Source organism: Hetaerina americana, unplaced genomic scaffold, assembly GCF_022747635.1.
Source record: "Hetaerina americana unplaced genomic scaffold, ioHetAmer1.1.p SCAF_7, whole genome shotgun sequence".
Lineage (NCBI taxonomy): Eukaryota > Metazoa > Arthropoda > Insecta > Odonata > Calopterygidae > Hetaerina > Hetaerina americana.
In genome coordinates, this window is record NW_027287316.1 from 50694714 (window position 1) to 50710431 (window position 15718).

The following is a 15718-nucleotide window of genomic DNA, read 5'->3' on the forward strand; positions in this document are numbered from 1 at the left end:
GGGTTCATGCACTCTTTCCACTTATGTGAAACAAATAACTTCAGTTTTATTAATAGGTTAGTAGTACACACAATTTGATGCTGTCATATTCATTTGCAGAATTGTTATTTAATAAATCATCACTCATACATAGATTAAGTAATGGGTTCATCTTCTCAAATCTGAATTATGAAGATCATTCCAAAGAAACTGCGGGAGATGCCGCAACAGTAACTTTTAACGGAGTCATCCGCTAAAATTTCAAAAATCATTTTTACACTCTGAAATTGTTGCATTGATATGAAGATCATATTTATTTTGTCAACCAGTAAAACAAAACTGAAATATGTAGTAGAAAATAACTACAAAGATATATGGGGTTTTGTTGTCAACTAACTGCACCATAAACCATTGACTGAGGAATGTGAGTTTAAACAGCAGCAAAGGCAAATGATTTGCATGAATAATCTCCCCCCATCAATTTATTAAGGTTACACTTAAAATATGGTTTGCTGATACGATATTTCCGCATTATCTACCATTGCTGTTCTATCTAGCATCAGAACTTAAGCACCGACAGTAAAAGTTTGGCCGTGAATTCAAGTAAAAGAAATGAAAAAAATGATTACTCAGTAGGATCCTCTCTTAAGAAACAACAAACCAATTATGGAAAATCTTCTGCCTCAATTTCATTCACCCAGATGGTTCATGTAAATCACATTTGTCAATCAGGAATTATGATAGTGTCACCAATTAAATAGACCTTTCATTCTTCACATAGCAGAGGCAGAGCAAACTTAAAGACCACTACTGACAATAAGCAGTGCACTATAAATTACTGTGCAGTTCTCGAAACACTGAATGGAGCCACATACACATTACAGATATAGCCATGCCCACATACGCCTATAAAAACATGCATTTACTGAATTAAGGCAGAAGAATTTTGGAATTTCAATACTACCAACTGATTTTAATGTAGATTAATTGCTACAGCATGATGGAATTTCCTCTCTGTATTTAATAAAAACCTAAATCTATTCTTCTCTTTCCTTATTGCAGAATATCCCTGCCTACAACTCCATTTAAAAATGCAAGTGTTGTATATTCCTAGGATTTAACCCACGAAGTACCATACTTTAAATTTATTATGCAGCTATTAAACATATTTGAAGCTCCCCAGTTAAGGATATTTGATGATGACATCAGTCAAGAGATCATGAAGTGTGAGTTTTAGTCCAAGGTGTAGAAAGGAGGTAATCTTATGACCAATAACAATGTGGAATTTCAATAATCAACAAATGAGCAACATCAACAAAGAAGTCACAATGCATCTGACTAATATTCAATCCTCCAGATTTCAGTCCTCAAAATGATTTCTGATTGTTTTTCATTTTGGCACACCATTCCAAAATAATGATAGTCTCGTCCAACAATCAAAATCTTGCAACCCATGGTAAGTTAAGAAATTATTCAAATTCACTTAGTCAATATTTTCTAAATTAAAATGATGTCAAGCATGAATGGATAACAATATAAAAGAAGAAACCTTTTTTTATCATTACTCCTCATGTAATAGTTACCTGATTTTAGAAGCCTGAATAAATCTGGTCAATAATGCCATAAGGCTGGTAATGTCACATACAAAAGTTTGTATCACGGCACGATTCTTATACCTGAGACTTAATGGTATTTTAGTCAACTGATAAACTCAGTGCCACCAGAATACCCTGGCTGGATTTCATCTCAATTATCTCAATAACATAAGTCTCTTTCGTGATTTTGCACACAAAAACCTGAATTAGAGACACCTGAAAATCACTAATGTACTTAATCATTTGGAAATAGCTTCATAATTATTGCATTTATAACTACTTAGTAATGTGAAGAAGGAATTATTTCCAATTTATAATTTCTCAAATCATCTTATTTTGCTTTTAAATTAGAATCTTTTCCAAAGCAGAAAAAGCAAAATTGTGCAAATCGATTCTAGTTTTTTTATTGAGATAAGACTGTGTCCAGAATTTGTGAATTGATCTTAAAGGATAGTAGCAAGGCAATAACAGATTTCATGAAATTATGATTCAATCTAACCATAAGGTACCATAAGAGAATTATTTAAAAATATGAATTCAGTAAACAGAACGTGTCATTAAAACAATGTAAAAAGAGTATGTTAACAACAAAAAATGAAAAAACCAACATTATTCGAAAATGTACCTGATGCAGTGATAATAACTACGAAAGGATCACCCTGAAATCGCAATTCAGTGAAATTAACTCATATTATTCAGGTGGCTATTTCCAAAGAGTACTTAATGTCTACAGTATGCAGTTTTATTAATAATTAATGAAAACCCGAACTATGTAAAACTACTCAGGAAAAAATATATTGTGAAATCTGCATGGGGTAATATTTTTAATGACAGTAAACATGATGTAATACAGGAGAAATGAATGCAACTATATCAGTTGATAACGAATTTAGTGAAAAATATTTTTCACGTTCCAGATAAATTATTGATTTCAAATATGAAGTCAAACTTAAGTTGCAATGGCGAGGTATCAAAAAATGTATAAAAATTCTCAATTCACCTGCAAACATTGATAATTGAGTATACTGATGTAAATTCCATACTACATAACAGAAATAACAGATGGGGCTTCTGGAGCCAATACATTAACCAAAGGTTACATCATTCCGAATAGTTATCTCAAACTTCTAAAAATGTTCAACAATTCACCAATTCAAATTGCATTGAATCTAAATTCTTTCTGTTAAATGTTTTTTTGTTTCTAATGAGAAAAAATAAAATATTAGAAACTAAAGAGGTCAAATCAAATTATACCACGTAAGATACCTCATTTTCTTTACGCTTTGAACAGGCAATGCACTTATAATTTCAATTCCCTAGCATTTTTGCTGAAGCATTTAACTGATAATGCAATTATTAGCATCAGTAAATTCATGGCTAGGCTCCAAAAGTTTACCCTAAAAAGTTCTGAACTAGGTGGGCTCCTGATGTAATGTCATTTCTTCTTTTAATCATAAACAATTTCATTCCCTAAACTACACACTTCACTTAAAGAGTTGCTTTCATGATACACCACAAAGAGAAAACATCACATGAATGAATTATATGCCCATTTTGTAAGGAAAGGCTTGATGCATGAAAGAATGATCTTCTTGAAGTCCTCTGCTGGATTTGAGTTTGAATTTCTCTGGTGGCCAATGATTCACCCTGTTGTCACAACTACAGACCAGAGGAATTTACAACATGATGCACATACCAATAGGGGTATTTGAATGCACAGCTTCAGATTAATTGGTAGGCTTACTGACCTTACAGCCCTGCCAAATGAAGTTCAAAACTAAACTCATCTGAAGCCTCAATTGAGCAACTAAACTTGTCTGATTCAATGCAATAATTTCAGAGGGTAAAAATCATTTGCCTTGACACCGGAATGATTTTTACACTCTGAAATTGTTGCATTGAAATGCATATTAGCAGATTACTCCCTTAAAAGTTACTGTCGCAGCATTTATCACAGTTTCTTGGAATTTGTCTGATTCATTCTGAGCCATAACGAGATTATAGGATCAGGCCCTGGTCACAACCAATGCAGTAGCAGTCTCAAGCACAAGATTTTACCAGACTCATTGTCAGGAGTTGAGATTAATTTATTATGAGTCAGATTGACTTAGTACTAATGAATTCATACGGTCAGAATTGGAAGAGCACCTTCCCTAATACAACAAACTTTTTCTACATCTTTTCTACCTTAGGTCAAGACAGCAGATAATTCACAGTGATATATTAACTTCTGTAACTCAAAATACCATACCACCTATAGCATAACTTTAGTTTTCTAAAATAAGGTAACTAACAAGTTAGGAAATAACTGTAAGAGATCTTTTATTTTAACAATTTACTAATTATTTAAATCTTCGAGAGGGAAATGTAGGTGCATTCTACTGTTGCAACAGGGACAATTAGCACCATTGTGGCATTAATTACGCTAAACAAAATAATTTAGATTAATGTACAAGCTACTACTGCAATTCTACATATGTAACCAAATAACATGAGATGGAATTATCTAACACGTACATAATTTTTCATTTGACTCAGTATTTGGTGGACTACCACGAACTAAAACACCATCCATGGAATAGGACATGTAACTTAGGAATCCCATATGCCATTTCTGCTCCAAGTAGATCGGCAATCATGCCACATTCATTTTTCAATCTTCTTTCGCAAAATGCCCCTTCCTAATTGCTTATTCGAGTATTTATTTTAGCAACTTTCTAGCAAGGTGAGCCACTTGCAAATGACTATTGCAATTGCACACCTATTCAACTAATAAATGACAACCAAACTTAGAAAAATTGTTTGTTGAATTATAGCATTCAAGCAAGGAAAGCTATTAACGTGAATAAAAAGAGATGAAGCAAATATGAAAATTTAATGTGTTCAAAAAATAACAAGGATAATTAAAATTAACCTGGGTAAAATTTGAAATAATATCCTTTAGAGTCCTTGGAAGTTAAGTCAATGATGATATTATCCAATGCAATCGTCCTCTCATTTGCATTTTTCCCATGATCAATATGTCTTGACCATCACCAACTCACAGATTTTTGCTGGATAACATTCAGAAGATGCCTTCATTCTAATGTCTTGGTTTTTAAAATGAAATATTTTCCTCCGCAACTGTTATAAATCAAATTCCAATCACAGCAATTACACCTAATATGTGTGTGAAATAGGGAGCCAATTCTGTCTCATGGGTGGAAAATATTTTCCAAGTATTTCAATCAATTTGGCAGACTTAAAAATTTGAGAAAGATTCAAAAGTTATAATGTATATTATTAAAATCAATCGGTAAAGACACAGACTTGATCACAATGCAATAGTTACGTAGTAATGTTTCTATATTTACATTGCTCTTCAAGAAAAATATTAGTTTTGAAAGTGAGATAATCACACTAAAGAAGCACCATATTCACTGCATTCATTGCAATTGAATCATTATTCATTTCATCCAGATTTCTTCACTGCTCAATTTATTCTTCCATTAAGATCACCTCAAGAAACCAAAAGATATGAGCACTTATCCCATCTATCCATTAGCATTATGCACAATTAATACTCAACATCAAAGTGTGTTATGCATTCCATGCACGTGATCCTACCCAAAAACATATAAATGCATGCAGAGAAGTGTAATCCCATGACCCATTTCTTCCACAACACAAAGCACATAATTGATATAAACTTCTTCCACTATCTTCTGCGAGTAAAAATCTTGGGCGAGAAATATTTCCTCCCCCTTCCGCCACCCACGACATTGACATTCACACACACCTGCCGGGTTTCTCCTCACTCTTTCTCCCAAGCAATTTTTCCCCGGCATCGCCTTTGCTTGCACCACCAGGATTTTTTGCTGCACCTCCATCCTCGTTCGCCTTGGCACTAGCCTCCCCCTCTGCCCCTCCTGCCTTGCCACCCACCATATCACCCTCATTGCTACCATCCCCCGTTGACCCAGCGGTTGTTGTTCGGGGTGCTGACACTGGCGTAGCTGTTGGAAACAAGTGCGAACTGGAAACAAAACAAGCCACTTTCTTTTTGTTGTGCATGTCAATTCGGGATGCCTCTCTCGCTAAACCGAGGAAAAATAACGTTAAACAAAAGGGAAACAAAAAGAAAAAAAAAGAGAACAAAGAGGAAATGAAGAAGAATTAAAGAAAAAGATAATGCACCAAAAAAAACCAAGATGAAGGTTAAACTCAAAGCAGTTAATACAAGCTGTGTAGAACTTCCACCATTGCAAGGGCAGGCTTCGGTGTCAACAGACTACATAAGGCAAAATAAGGAAGCCCAAAGGAAAATATCATTGAAACAACCGCTAATTCAGTGTGAGTGAAACTGCCATGAAGACTCCATGAAATTTAGCAAGCTGTTCAGCATATACACATCCTATTATGGTGAGAAGCATTTTACAGATAAATGCCACATAACTTATTGCTAAGAGACGAGAAAAAGAACTAATTACCCTGTAACTCAGGATTGTTTAAAAGGGAGTATGAATCTGAGAAATTGCATGAAATGCATAAATTTGGACAAAAACAGCATAGATACTAGATTCAACATTTGGGTATTTGAGTTCCATTACAATACTCTCAACATCTAATGAAATCATTTAGGAGGATTTAAGGAATAACACATTCACACAATTGAATATTTTTCTAGGATTATCAGAGAGTAATTCATAGGTAAAAACTGCATTTGTTGGCTGATCATATTTCTTATTGCTACGCATGAACAACCTAATATCTTTTCTCAAAGAATTTTTAAGAAACATTGAACAGCCATTACAGATGTGATAAATTATAAATTACCTTCTACGCAGTTATGAGGTGAACCATTTTATAAAACAGAACTGTTGAAATCATTAAAATTATACCTAGTTAATGACAAAAAAGTTACAAATATTAGAATTTGATACCTGCCAATGGCATTCTATGTCTTCTGTCATCAGACTTTCAGTTTCTTACAAGTTATTACACCTTGAAAAAACACCCACAAACTAACTGGGTTTTGCACCTGTGTCTATCGTTAGTCCAATGCAAAATCTAATAAATTAACCTTTTCAAACCAAATACTGTAATAACATGATGAACTCATTTCTAGTTTAACATTATTGAACAACAATTCATTAACAAAACATTCTTTACCTTTAAAAATAGGAAATCTTCCACTTTGTTTGAAGCAACGAATTATATTGGATAAAGAGAGTCACTAAATGTTTTCTGTTGCTAGAAAAGTTTATACAAGTAATCACATAAATAGTTTCACTACAAGTTTTACTCTTTACTATTTTGTTACTCAAAATTGGCTGATGCCTATGCTACAAAGATCAAAAAGTTTAATGCCAGGGTACCAGGCACAGTAGGTGATATTTTGGGAGTGCACCAAACCACAAAAAGTGATGATTATGAGCCATGATCAGCTGGAACAACCAATACAGTCAGCTAATATAAATTACAAATGAATACCAATGCAGAGATTTAGGCAGACATACATTCAAAACCAAGAGCACTTACAGTATCATACAAAAAAAACCTTTCATTTCATCCAATACTCTCTCATTTCCTTTTCACTCAGTCATCAAACATTCAATTAGTTCAACCATTACAGAGAAACACTCAACCCAGAGGTTATTGTACAAGAGGTTTAGCATATCATGGGAAAGTGGTGGGATCTTGGGTAGACAAAACATGGCATTCAACGATCATTACTAAGGCAAAGTTGTTAGTCAAATTGAACTACGGAAATTTTCTACAGCTTGATGCCCAGGACCACACTCCAATCTACTTGAAGAGGAGGGCTACTTCAAAGCTATGAGAATCTTAGTCCATTGCAAATAAAAATGGCACCTCACAGGCCTATCCCATACATAGTCAAAATAGTGTGTGCAAAACAAAGTTATTGACATATCTGTACCAGTATTGTACTTTACAACCATCATTAATTTCACATAGCCATAAGCAGTTCTATGACATGAGTCACCTTCTCATATTGGAGCCAAAAAAACACCGATTAACACCAATTGCAAAAATTTGTCCAATAAATTTCACAAAGTCCCATACGATTGTCGTACTCAATTCTTTTCAAATGTACACAACTGAGGTACCTATTACCAAATCACCTGATAATAATTTTTCTTTCGAAAAATCATCCAAATCTAAAATTTTATGGACAGCCAAAGAAGTCATTCAATTAAAATTCCAAAAGTATTCCTTCAAAATTGATGCATGACATGTATGAAATAAATACCTCCTCAGTCTGTAAGATGCCACCAAGAAAAGTAGAGGGAGTACCAATTTAAAAAGGGTTTAGAAAGAGGTTAAGAGTTGGTAATAAAAAAAAAACATGCTTATGAATCAAGTAATTTTATCACAAATTTCTTCATACACAACTCTCTTAGACAGTTACATTGTCATTCAGAATTTTTATGCTACACCAGCTCATTTAACAAAAGACTGGCACTGCTCTTAGGAGGCCAAATATCTTTTTTTTTGTCAACCTTAACCAGTCAGTCTCACTGCTTTGCTACCACCCATCGGACAGTAACACCACATTTGTTATTCGTTTTAGTTACAAGTACAGGAATTCAGATAAGCAATATTTTCCACTACAACCAGTGCTAATGGACACCATTGTTAAGAGGAATTGTTAGGCAAGATTCAAAGGGTTAAAAATTTTTACAGTTCTGAGGAATTATTCTCTCACCCATTGTCGTCCGACGAGGGGGAAACAAGAGGAGTGGTTGGGGTCACAGATCCTGGGCGGAAGAACGTCTCCAATCCCTCACCGAGGTCTTGCATCACCTGGAGGTCGGTGGATGAGGCGGGAGAAGCTGATGCCGACGAGGAAGCGGGGGTGGGGGAAAACCTGTTCATGTGGGAGTCACCTCTGTGGGGCAGCATGGGTCGAGATGGGGCACGCGTCTTTGCCCTCCTCGGGCGGCCCTTGGCAAGGTGCTGCAAACGACGCACTCCACCTGGCCCCACCAAACCAGCTTCTGACGGCAGTTCAGAGACAGAGTCCATTGATTCTGCCAATGATATTTACAAAAAGACCTTTTCACTTGGATGAAAAATTGGTCACGTATCATATTTACTAACGCTTTCCCTATTGTCACTTCCTTCAAATTCTAATTTTTTAACATGCTAGTTTGCCATTTAAGGCAAGCTTTGAATGTAAACAGACTGAACACTACTTTATACTTCTAAGCCTCATTTAACAAGAATCCCACTTGATATCCCACACCACAATAAAGCCTTCTTCAATTCCACATATTTTCTACCTCCTGTCATTCTGTCCAACGTGTCTATCCTTTTCCTCCCCTAACTCACTTCCCTAATGTTCTCTACTCTATATTTCTGTCTTCAGCATACCATTGCCAATTTTAATGCCCTGCATTTGCCTCTCCAACTACTTTGGCACTTCTCCCGACAACCCTCTGTCCACCGCCCATCATGCGCAGTACTTCTTTTGTTCTCCTTTCCATCCACTTTTTCATCTTTTCCATCCTCCTCAGCACCCACATTTCAAAAGTCCTCCCTCTGCACCTATCATTTTGCCTCTACAACCACACATGGTTATCCAAAATGTCCACGTCATGAATGACCAAGCTCCACATCAAATTTTTAACTAATATCTTCTCGACATCCTTCCTCAACATTCCTGTCATCAACTCCCTCCCCCTTGCAAAAATTTCTTTGCCTGATGCAATTCTCATGTCCTTATTACTTTGACCATCTTTTTATATTTATCACTGATCTAATTTTTAGTTTCCCACTCCAAAATTTAACTTCATAATCATTTTTCTTCATCATTTCAATTTATCTTATAGTAATTAACTTTCATTCAAACTGTGACATACACATGAAAATTTTTGTCTCTTTTTCAAAAGAAATTCAAATAGAAGATATAATTCACAAAACAATGGAATATCATTAAAAGCATTATCTTACATGAGTCTCGTCATTTTCAAAGGATCTTTTGCCTCCAAATTCAAATTAAAGGATTTGTAAAAAAAAGTGGCAAAATAACTGCATATATGTGAGGAAAATTCTGAAGTTAACTGTGGTATTAGCATCACCAAAAGGAAATAATTTTGCCAAAATTTCTCTCTCAGGTAAGTCTTTGTACATGCCAAATTCCTTAAAAATGTGGAATAACATGCATTATTAAGTTAATATTCAATTGGGAAATGGAGGTTAACATTCAATTCAAATTCATGGAAATCTTACATGCTTGGCAAAATGGTAGTGAACTTGAGTACTTTCTCAGGGATTGGATGACATTGTGCCACTTATTGGAGGATACACAACTTTTTAAAAGTATTTATGAATTAGATATTGACCAGTAATTATATGAATAGTCTTACCCTCTGCAGATTTAGGTAGTGATGATGGCAGAAGGTCCGGAATGTCGTCAGCAGAAAGGCCATCAACGCTATCGACCACTGATTTTGGGCGAAGCTTTCGACCATGTAGACTTTTGCGCTTCGTGGATAAGTGTGGAGTGGCCTGCCAAAATGCATTAAAGACAAGCTATATTTTCTGAAAGGATGGGGATCATTTCATGTTCATTAATTGTACACAGCAAACTACCTGACTAACAACTAATTATCTACACATTTCTACAATCAAATCTTTCATTACAGTTGCAATGAAAGAATGAGACTAATTGAAAGCATATAAATGACCCTACAAAGATACTATACACAGCCATACAGAAGTTGAGACAAAAATGTTGGCATCATTATTAAATAACCTCACTACCTTCATCAGATGGTATGATGTAGTCATTTAGAAATTACACTAATAAAATGAATGACATTGAGAGAGATTATAAATAAAACCATAAAAATAAAAAATTAAAAAGAAATGTCATGATCCAAATAAACTCGGTTCACTGGAGATTTAAATATGTGCACTCGAGGTTATTAAGATAGCCACATAACTTTCTGATAGTTGTTTTTTACTACCTTACAATGTATTAGCTAAAGAATTATGGACTTAGCAAATACTATGTTTCTCTATACTCATATTATTCAAATTACATAACATCCCAAAAATATTCACTTCCAATACTTTTAAAATATGGGATTGGAGGGAGTCACAGATATAAATTGGATAATAGACCCTCACTGAAAGATGATAGAACAATTTTATAAGATGCTCAGATAATTAATTATTAGTTTACGAAAAAATTATAAACTGAACGTTTTACCACATTTATCTTGCAATGTATCCCAAGTGGAGAAAATGGAACTATATCAGGTCCACCAATTGAATACTTCGATAAAGAGTTGGATCTATTGGACCAATACTAATTTAGTTATGATAATAGCAGTCATTGTTGATGTATATACACTTGAATCTAATCACTAAATGGGAATGAAAACTTTGCCTTCTTTAATACTTATCACTTAAACAAAACTGTTAAACTATCTGCAAGTACTGGAAGGTTTACATGTGATCACTAGCAAAATATTCCATGCATATGTGCAATTCACTAAAAAAGAAATACACACGCAAGATTAAACTTTAAAATTAAACCTCATGTTGTCAATGAAAATACATAACAGTAATTCAATTATGAGTTCTTTGATGCATGATTAATGCCTCCACCAGCTCATCAAACCTGACTTCAGCAAAGGATTTCATTCTCTTTGGGTACGTTACAGGAGTATTATACTACATTCTTAGAGCAATCCAGCATTCATAATTAGTCAAGAAGTATATTAAGAGGCACTAAGCTTGGAGAAATAAAAAAAATAAATTGTAGTGCACTAATTCAGAAGCAATAAAATTGGAGAGCTCTTTCCCAAAACCAGCTAAGTCCAAAACCACTGACAAAAAGTGAAGCCATCACATAATTACTTTACGTGTAAGTGTGTAACTTCAGATATTGCATTAATGAACACCAGTGTAGAATAATTTCTGCTTTTGGTACAACAAACTCACTTTTGATTATCTCTATTCCCATATCATAGAATAATCACAGAGGCATTTACATATATATATTGACTGGCTTTTCTCATTTTTTTGTAATTTTGGACTAGTTTTTGGAATGCAGGCTTGAAATAAAAATACAGGTATATTAATTTTAATCAGGTAATTAATACAGATCATTGGTGAGACAGGTAAAATAAATAACCTACATTTATTCTCTAAGGAAATTGGAACACAGAGCAACTAATGATTCAAACTGAAAATTAACCACAATTATTGCTTTAAAAAAATGAAAATGAGTGGCATACAGATTACCGAAGCCTCGCAAAAATAAGCTTCAGCAGCAGCTCGTGCTCATCTTTAACACAAATTAACCTGCATGCACCGGCAACATCATTTGTGATTGATGTAGAATGAAACATGCTTGTTATTGTTAGTCTTCTTGATTACTTCTGCAAAATTCCTATACAGATTGAATTGTACTTACTAGATTCAAATATTCCAATTTCTAGGAAGACATGATGGTATAAGAAAAAAAATGTCATTAATATATTCAAATGACTTTTTCTCCATCAGCTGAAAGTAAAAATCATAATCACAGAGGAATAAAAATGCCTGGCAAATTACAATAAGGACAAACGATTGAAACTGATCCTGAAAAAGGTCTCATAGAAAACTTAACTATAGGATTTCTGATAGGTAGATATTCACAGTTAAAATTAGATTCTTAATAAATAAAAAAATCACTGAAGATGACCTGATCTGAATACTCTCCATGCCACAGACCAAGGCCCATCCATGCCTTACTGCCACCTATGATCCTCATATGAGTAGTTGAGTATGACTGGTTGAGAGGGCCTAATTTAATATCTATAAAAACTGTCTGCAGTCAATTGCCATTTTACAACAAGAGGCTGGATGAACTAAGACACTCATGCATAAGTAGCTACCTACTTTTCAACCAATAATGTGGAGAATAAGACTCTGATGGTAATATAACCTCACTAGAAATATATAAATGGATGACTCTGCTTTCAAATAAAGACTGCAAAACAGACCTGAGATCAGTGTTACTCACCGGACCAAATCAAAGTTGGATTTACCCTTACTTTTGCTCCTCTATTTGAGTAATGGCATTAAAACTGATAAAACAAAATGCCTAAAACTCTAAATGGTGTTATAAGGCTCTCATATTTATGATATAGACTCAACTTTCCAACTGTCTCATGACTAAAAGAAATATTCCATCCCATTAATATTGCCAAAAGATAGTTATAACTTCAAGCTGTGCTGCTCTCTATACACAAGCACTTAGGTGAGGGTTAGCATCGAAGGGAATTTCAAGCTCAAGCCAAAGAAAGTAAACTATAACAAATTGGGTTTATTACTTTTAAAATGAGTGATTTCTCTGACCAATAACCAAGCCACCAAAAACTATCTCCTGTTAGGCCACCTACCAGCACTAAACCTAAAGAATACCTTGGCTACATCAAGGATGATACAAATATAAGTGGAATCTTATCCTTGCATCACTAGACCGCCATTGAAGTTTTACCTATACTTTTGGTGGCGATGCCTAAGCAAATAGATACAGTCTCTATCCCCAAAAACATTCTGGGCATATAATGGACAGAACTTTACCAGGATTCCCTATCTTCCAGACTCCCCTTTCCTCAAGTTTTTGGCAGCAAGGTTAAATTCATCATGGTCAACGTGGTTGGGATCAATTGACTGGATGAAATGGGAAGTAACTCTGCATTTCTGATAAATCACCAGAGCTACTCTACTGCTTTATAATGTTCATTGTTCTTTTCATCACTTTGCAAGAACCTGTTAAAATGATGCGTGTTATTGACTAACACTATCAATAGAGGATATTGCTATGCAAATATATGTGTAGATAAGAGATTCAGATGCTAGCATTTCAATAATAATAATAGGATACATCTTCAGTGAGTAAAGGTTGATTTTTAGTCACATTCAGACATAAAACTCATGAAGTATACAGGTTGGATTGAAGGTAAATGCAGTTCAACCACAAAAAGAAACAATGCTGTTCACACCTTCAGGTTTGTTCCAAAGCCCTACCCCCAAGTTATGTCTAGAAGCCCTGTCCCATTCAGCCTTCAAGTGGCATTCTTTTGTGGTTTGAGAGGGTACACATCAGCTTTTCTTATACACTAATTTGTGCATTACCCTCCAATTAAATAGAGGAAATGAGGAAGAGATGTTAAATCAAAACCTGCTTCTGGATATTGTAAATTCATCATCTCTCACGAAAGAAAGTGGAATGCTGAAGGTCACAACAGATGGGAGTGTTGAGTATGCAAGGTAGAGGAAGGAAGAGAGTAGGATTTCCAGAAAATCAGAAGGCAGACAGAAGTTATGAAGGAAGAAGTAATGTAAGGCAAAGAAAGAAGAAGTTCTTGCAATCCTTGGAAGTAAATAGTCATGAGGAACCATCTAAAACTCACCTTAAAATAAGCAGAATGCACTGAATGAATGCAATGTGAATGCGTTACAGAGACAGTCGGTAGATCAGTACTAGAACTAAACATTATCAAAGTTATCTATGGAAAAAAACCATGGTATAAGACAATACTTTTTACCAAAGTAATAGGACAATTTTGATTAGAAAATTATGAACTATTTACAGACATCACTGAGGAGACAGCGAATGATTTCAGTGTTTAAAAGAGTTATTCAATAGAGACGAGGCAATTGGAGCATACAAATGCATCCACAACAGAGGGGTCCTTCTCATGAGTACTAATGAAAGTGCTTATCACCCTCACAAAAAAGTAATAGAGCAATAATTCAGGTTAGCAACAGCAGAGGAAGATGAATGCTAACGTTTAATCAAAGTTAAAAATATTAACTCATTAAATTGTTTATTCACTGACTGGAATGATTTTTTTTATGAGGGGTCCATTGCTTAAAGTGTTTTATTTCACAACATAGAGTAAGAAGCAAAAATTGTCAACTTTTCAGGTCAACATAATTTGCAGCTACACACACACATGAAAATGAGAACCAGGTGGGTGCTTCTTTGTGCACTATGGTGTTCCTCGTAATTGACAACAATGACTTTATTGGATGGTAGGCACATCACAAATAATTAATACTTCAAACACCCTCATTTGTGTAATAATATCGTACTGCTGACATACTTTTAAATTAAAGATATCTAAATAATTGAAATGCATGGAGAAGTAATTAGTCATTAATTTAGCATTAATAGAGGTAATCATTGAATAATATGAATTCTTATTAACACCAATTCAAAGGTAATATAATTATGATAAAAAAGTATAAGAAATCTTCATGCCCCAAAGAGGTAATTCTTTATTATTACTAAGCCAACTAAGAATGAATGGGGTCTGGTTATGAATGCAATGTGTTATTGCAAACCTAAAAAAACTATAGCCTACTGAAAAAGGAACTAAAAGCTGCAAGTCAATAAAATATTTCCTACATATATTACTTACCCATTAACTTAATTTTACTTATAAATATATGGATATAATGAAGTTTAATAAATTTAGCCACTAATTAATAATATGATGATTTTTAAAAATTGATTCCGTAATATAAATATGCTTAATAAGTAATGTAAAATATCTATAATTAACAAGTATGATCACATTTTTTTAAAGAGATTGAAATAAATATTATGTAATATATGCCTTATGTAATAAATCAATTGTTGCAGAGAAAAGTATAAAGAATTAAGAACTTAACATGCAATTTAAATACTTAACTAACTCACATACTTGACCTCAGCTCACCTGAAAAGGTTTATTAAATTTAACGATTAACTAAAGATAAGATTCATTTTTTATTACCCAATTGAACAAGACAAAATTTTGCAGATATAAAATAATTCACTGATTTTTTGTAAATGTAATTTGAAATATAATTTAATTTATAATGAATGAATCAACTATACTCTATGCTATTTCCAGGATTTTTCCATATTCAACATCCAGATTAATAAGAATTTGTTTTAAACAAGAATTTAATAAAGAACATTGACAGTTCAAAATGTGCCTAATGAACAGCATTTTTTCCTCATAACATTCAAAATCAACCTCAAAAAAGTTCAGTCTTGGTTCAATATTATCATAGCTGCAACATATGAACATCTAATTATCTTTCATATTGCATTTAAAAAATAATATTTTTAATTAATCAACTTA

At 33.9% G+C, this 15718-nt stretch overlaps 1 protein-coding gene across 5 annotated transcripts in view; it reads right to left on the bottom strand.

Annotated features, from left to right (window-relative positions):
- LRR (Leucine-rich repeat) overlaps positions 1 to 15718 on the bottom strand; it is a 184543-nt gene that overhangs the window by 18403 nt on the left and 150422 nt on the right. For 3 of the 5 annotated variants that reach the window (XM_071595873.1, XM_071595871.1, XM_071595875.1), the window contains 4 exons: positions 12007 to 12027; positions 9947 to 10088; positions 8284 to 8608; positions 5353 to 5589 (listed from right to left, as the gene is read on the bottom strand). In XM_071595873.1, the coding sequence (XP_071451974.1) occupies positions 5353 to 5589; positions 8284 to 8608; positions 9947 to 10088; positions 12007 to 12027 (725 nt within the window). The remainder of the gene's footprint in view (positions 1 to 5352; positions 5590 to 8283; positions 8609 to 9946; positions 10089 to 12006; positions 12028 to 15718) is intronic. The other 2 variants (XM_071595872.1, XM_071595874.1) reach the window with 2 other exon arrangements.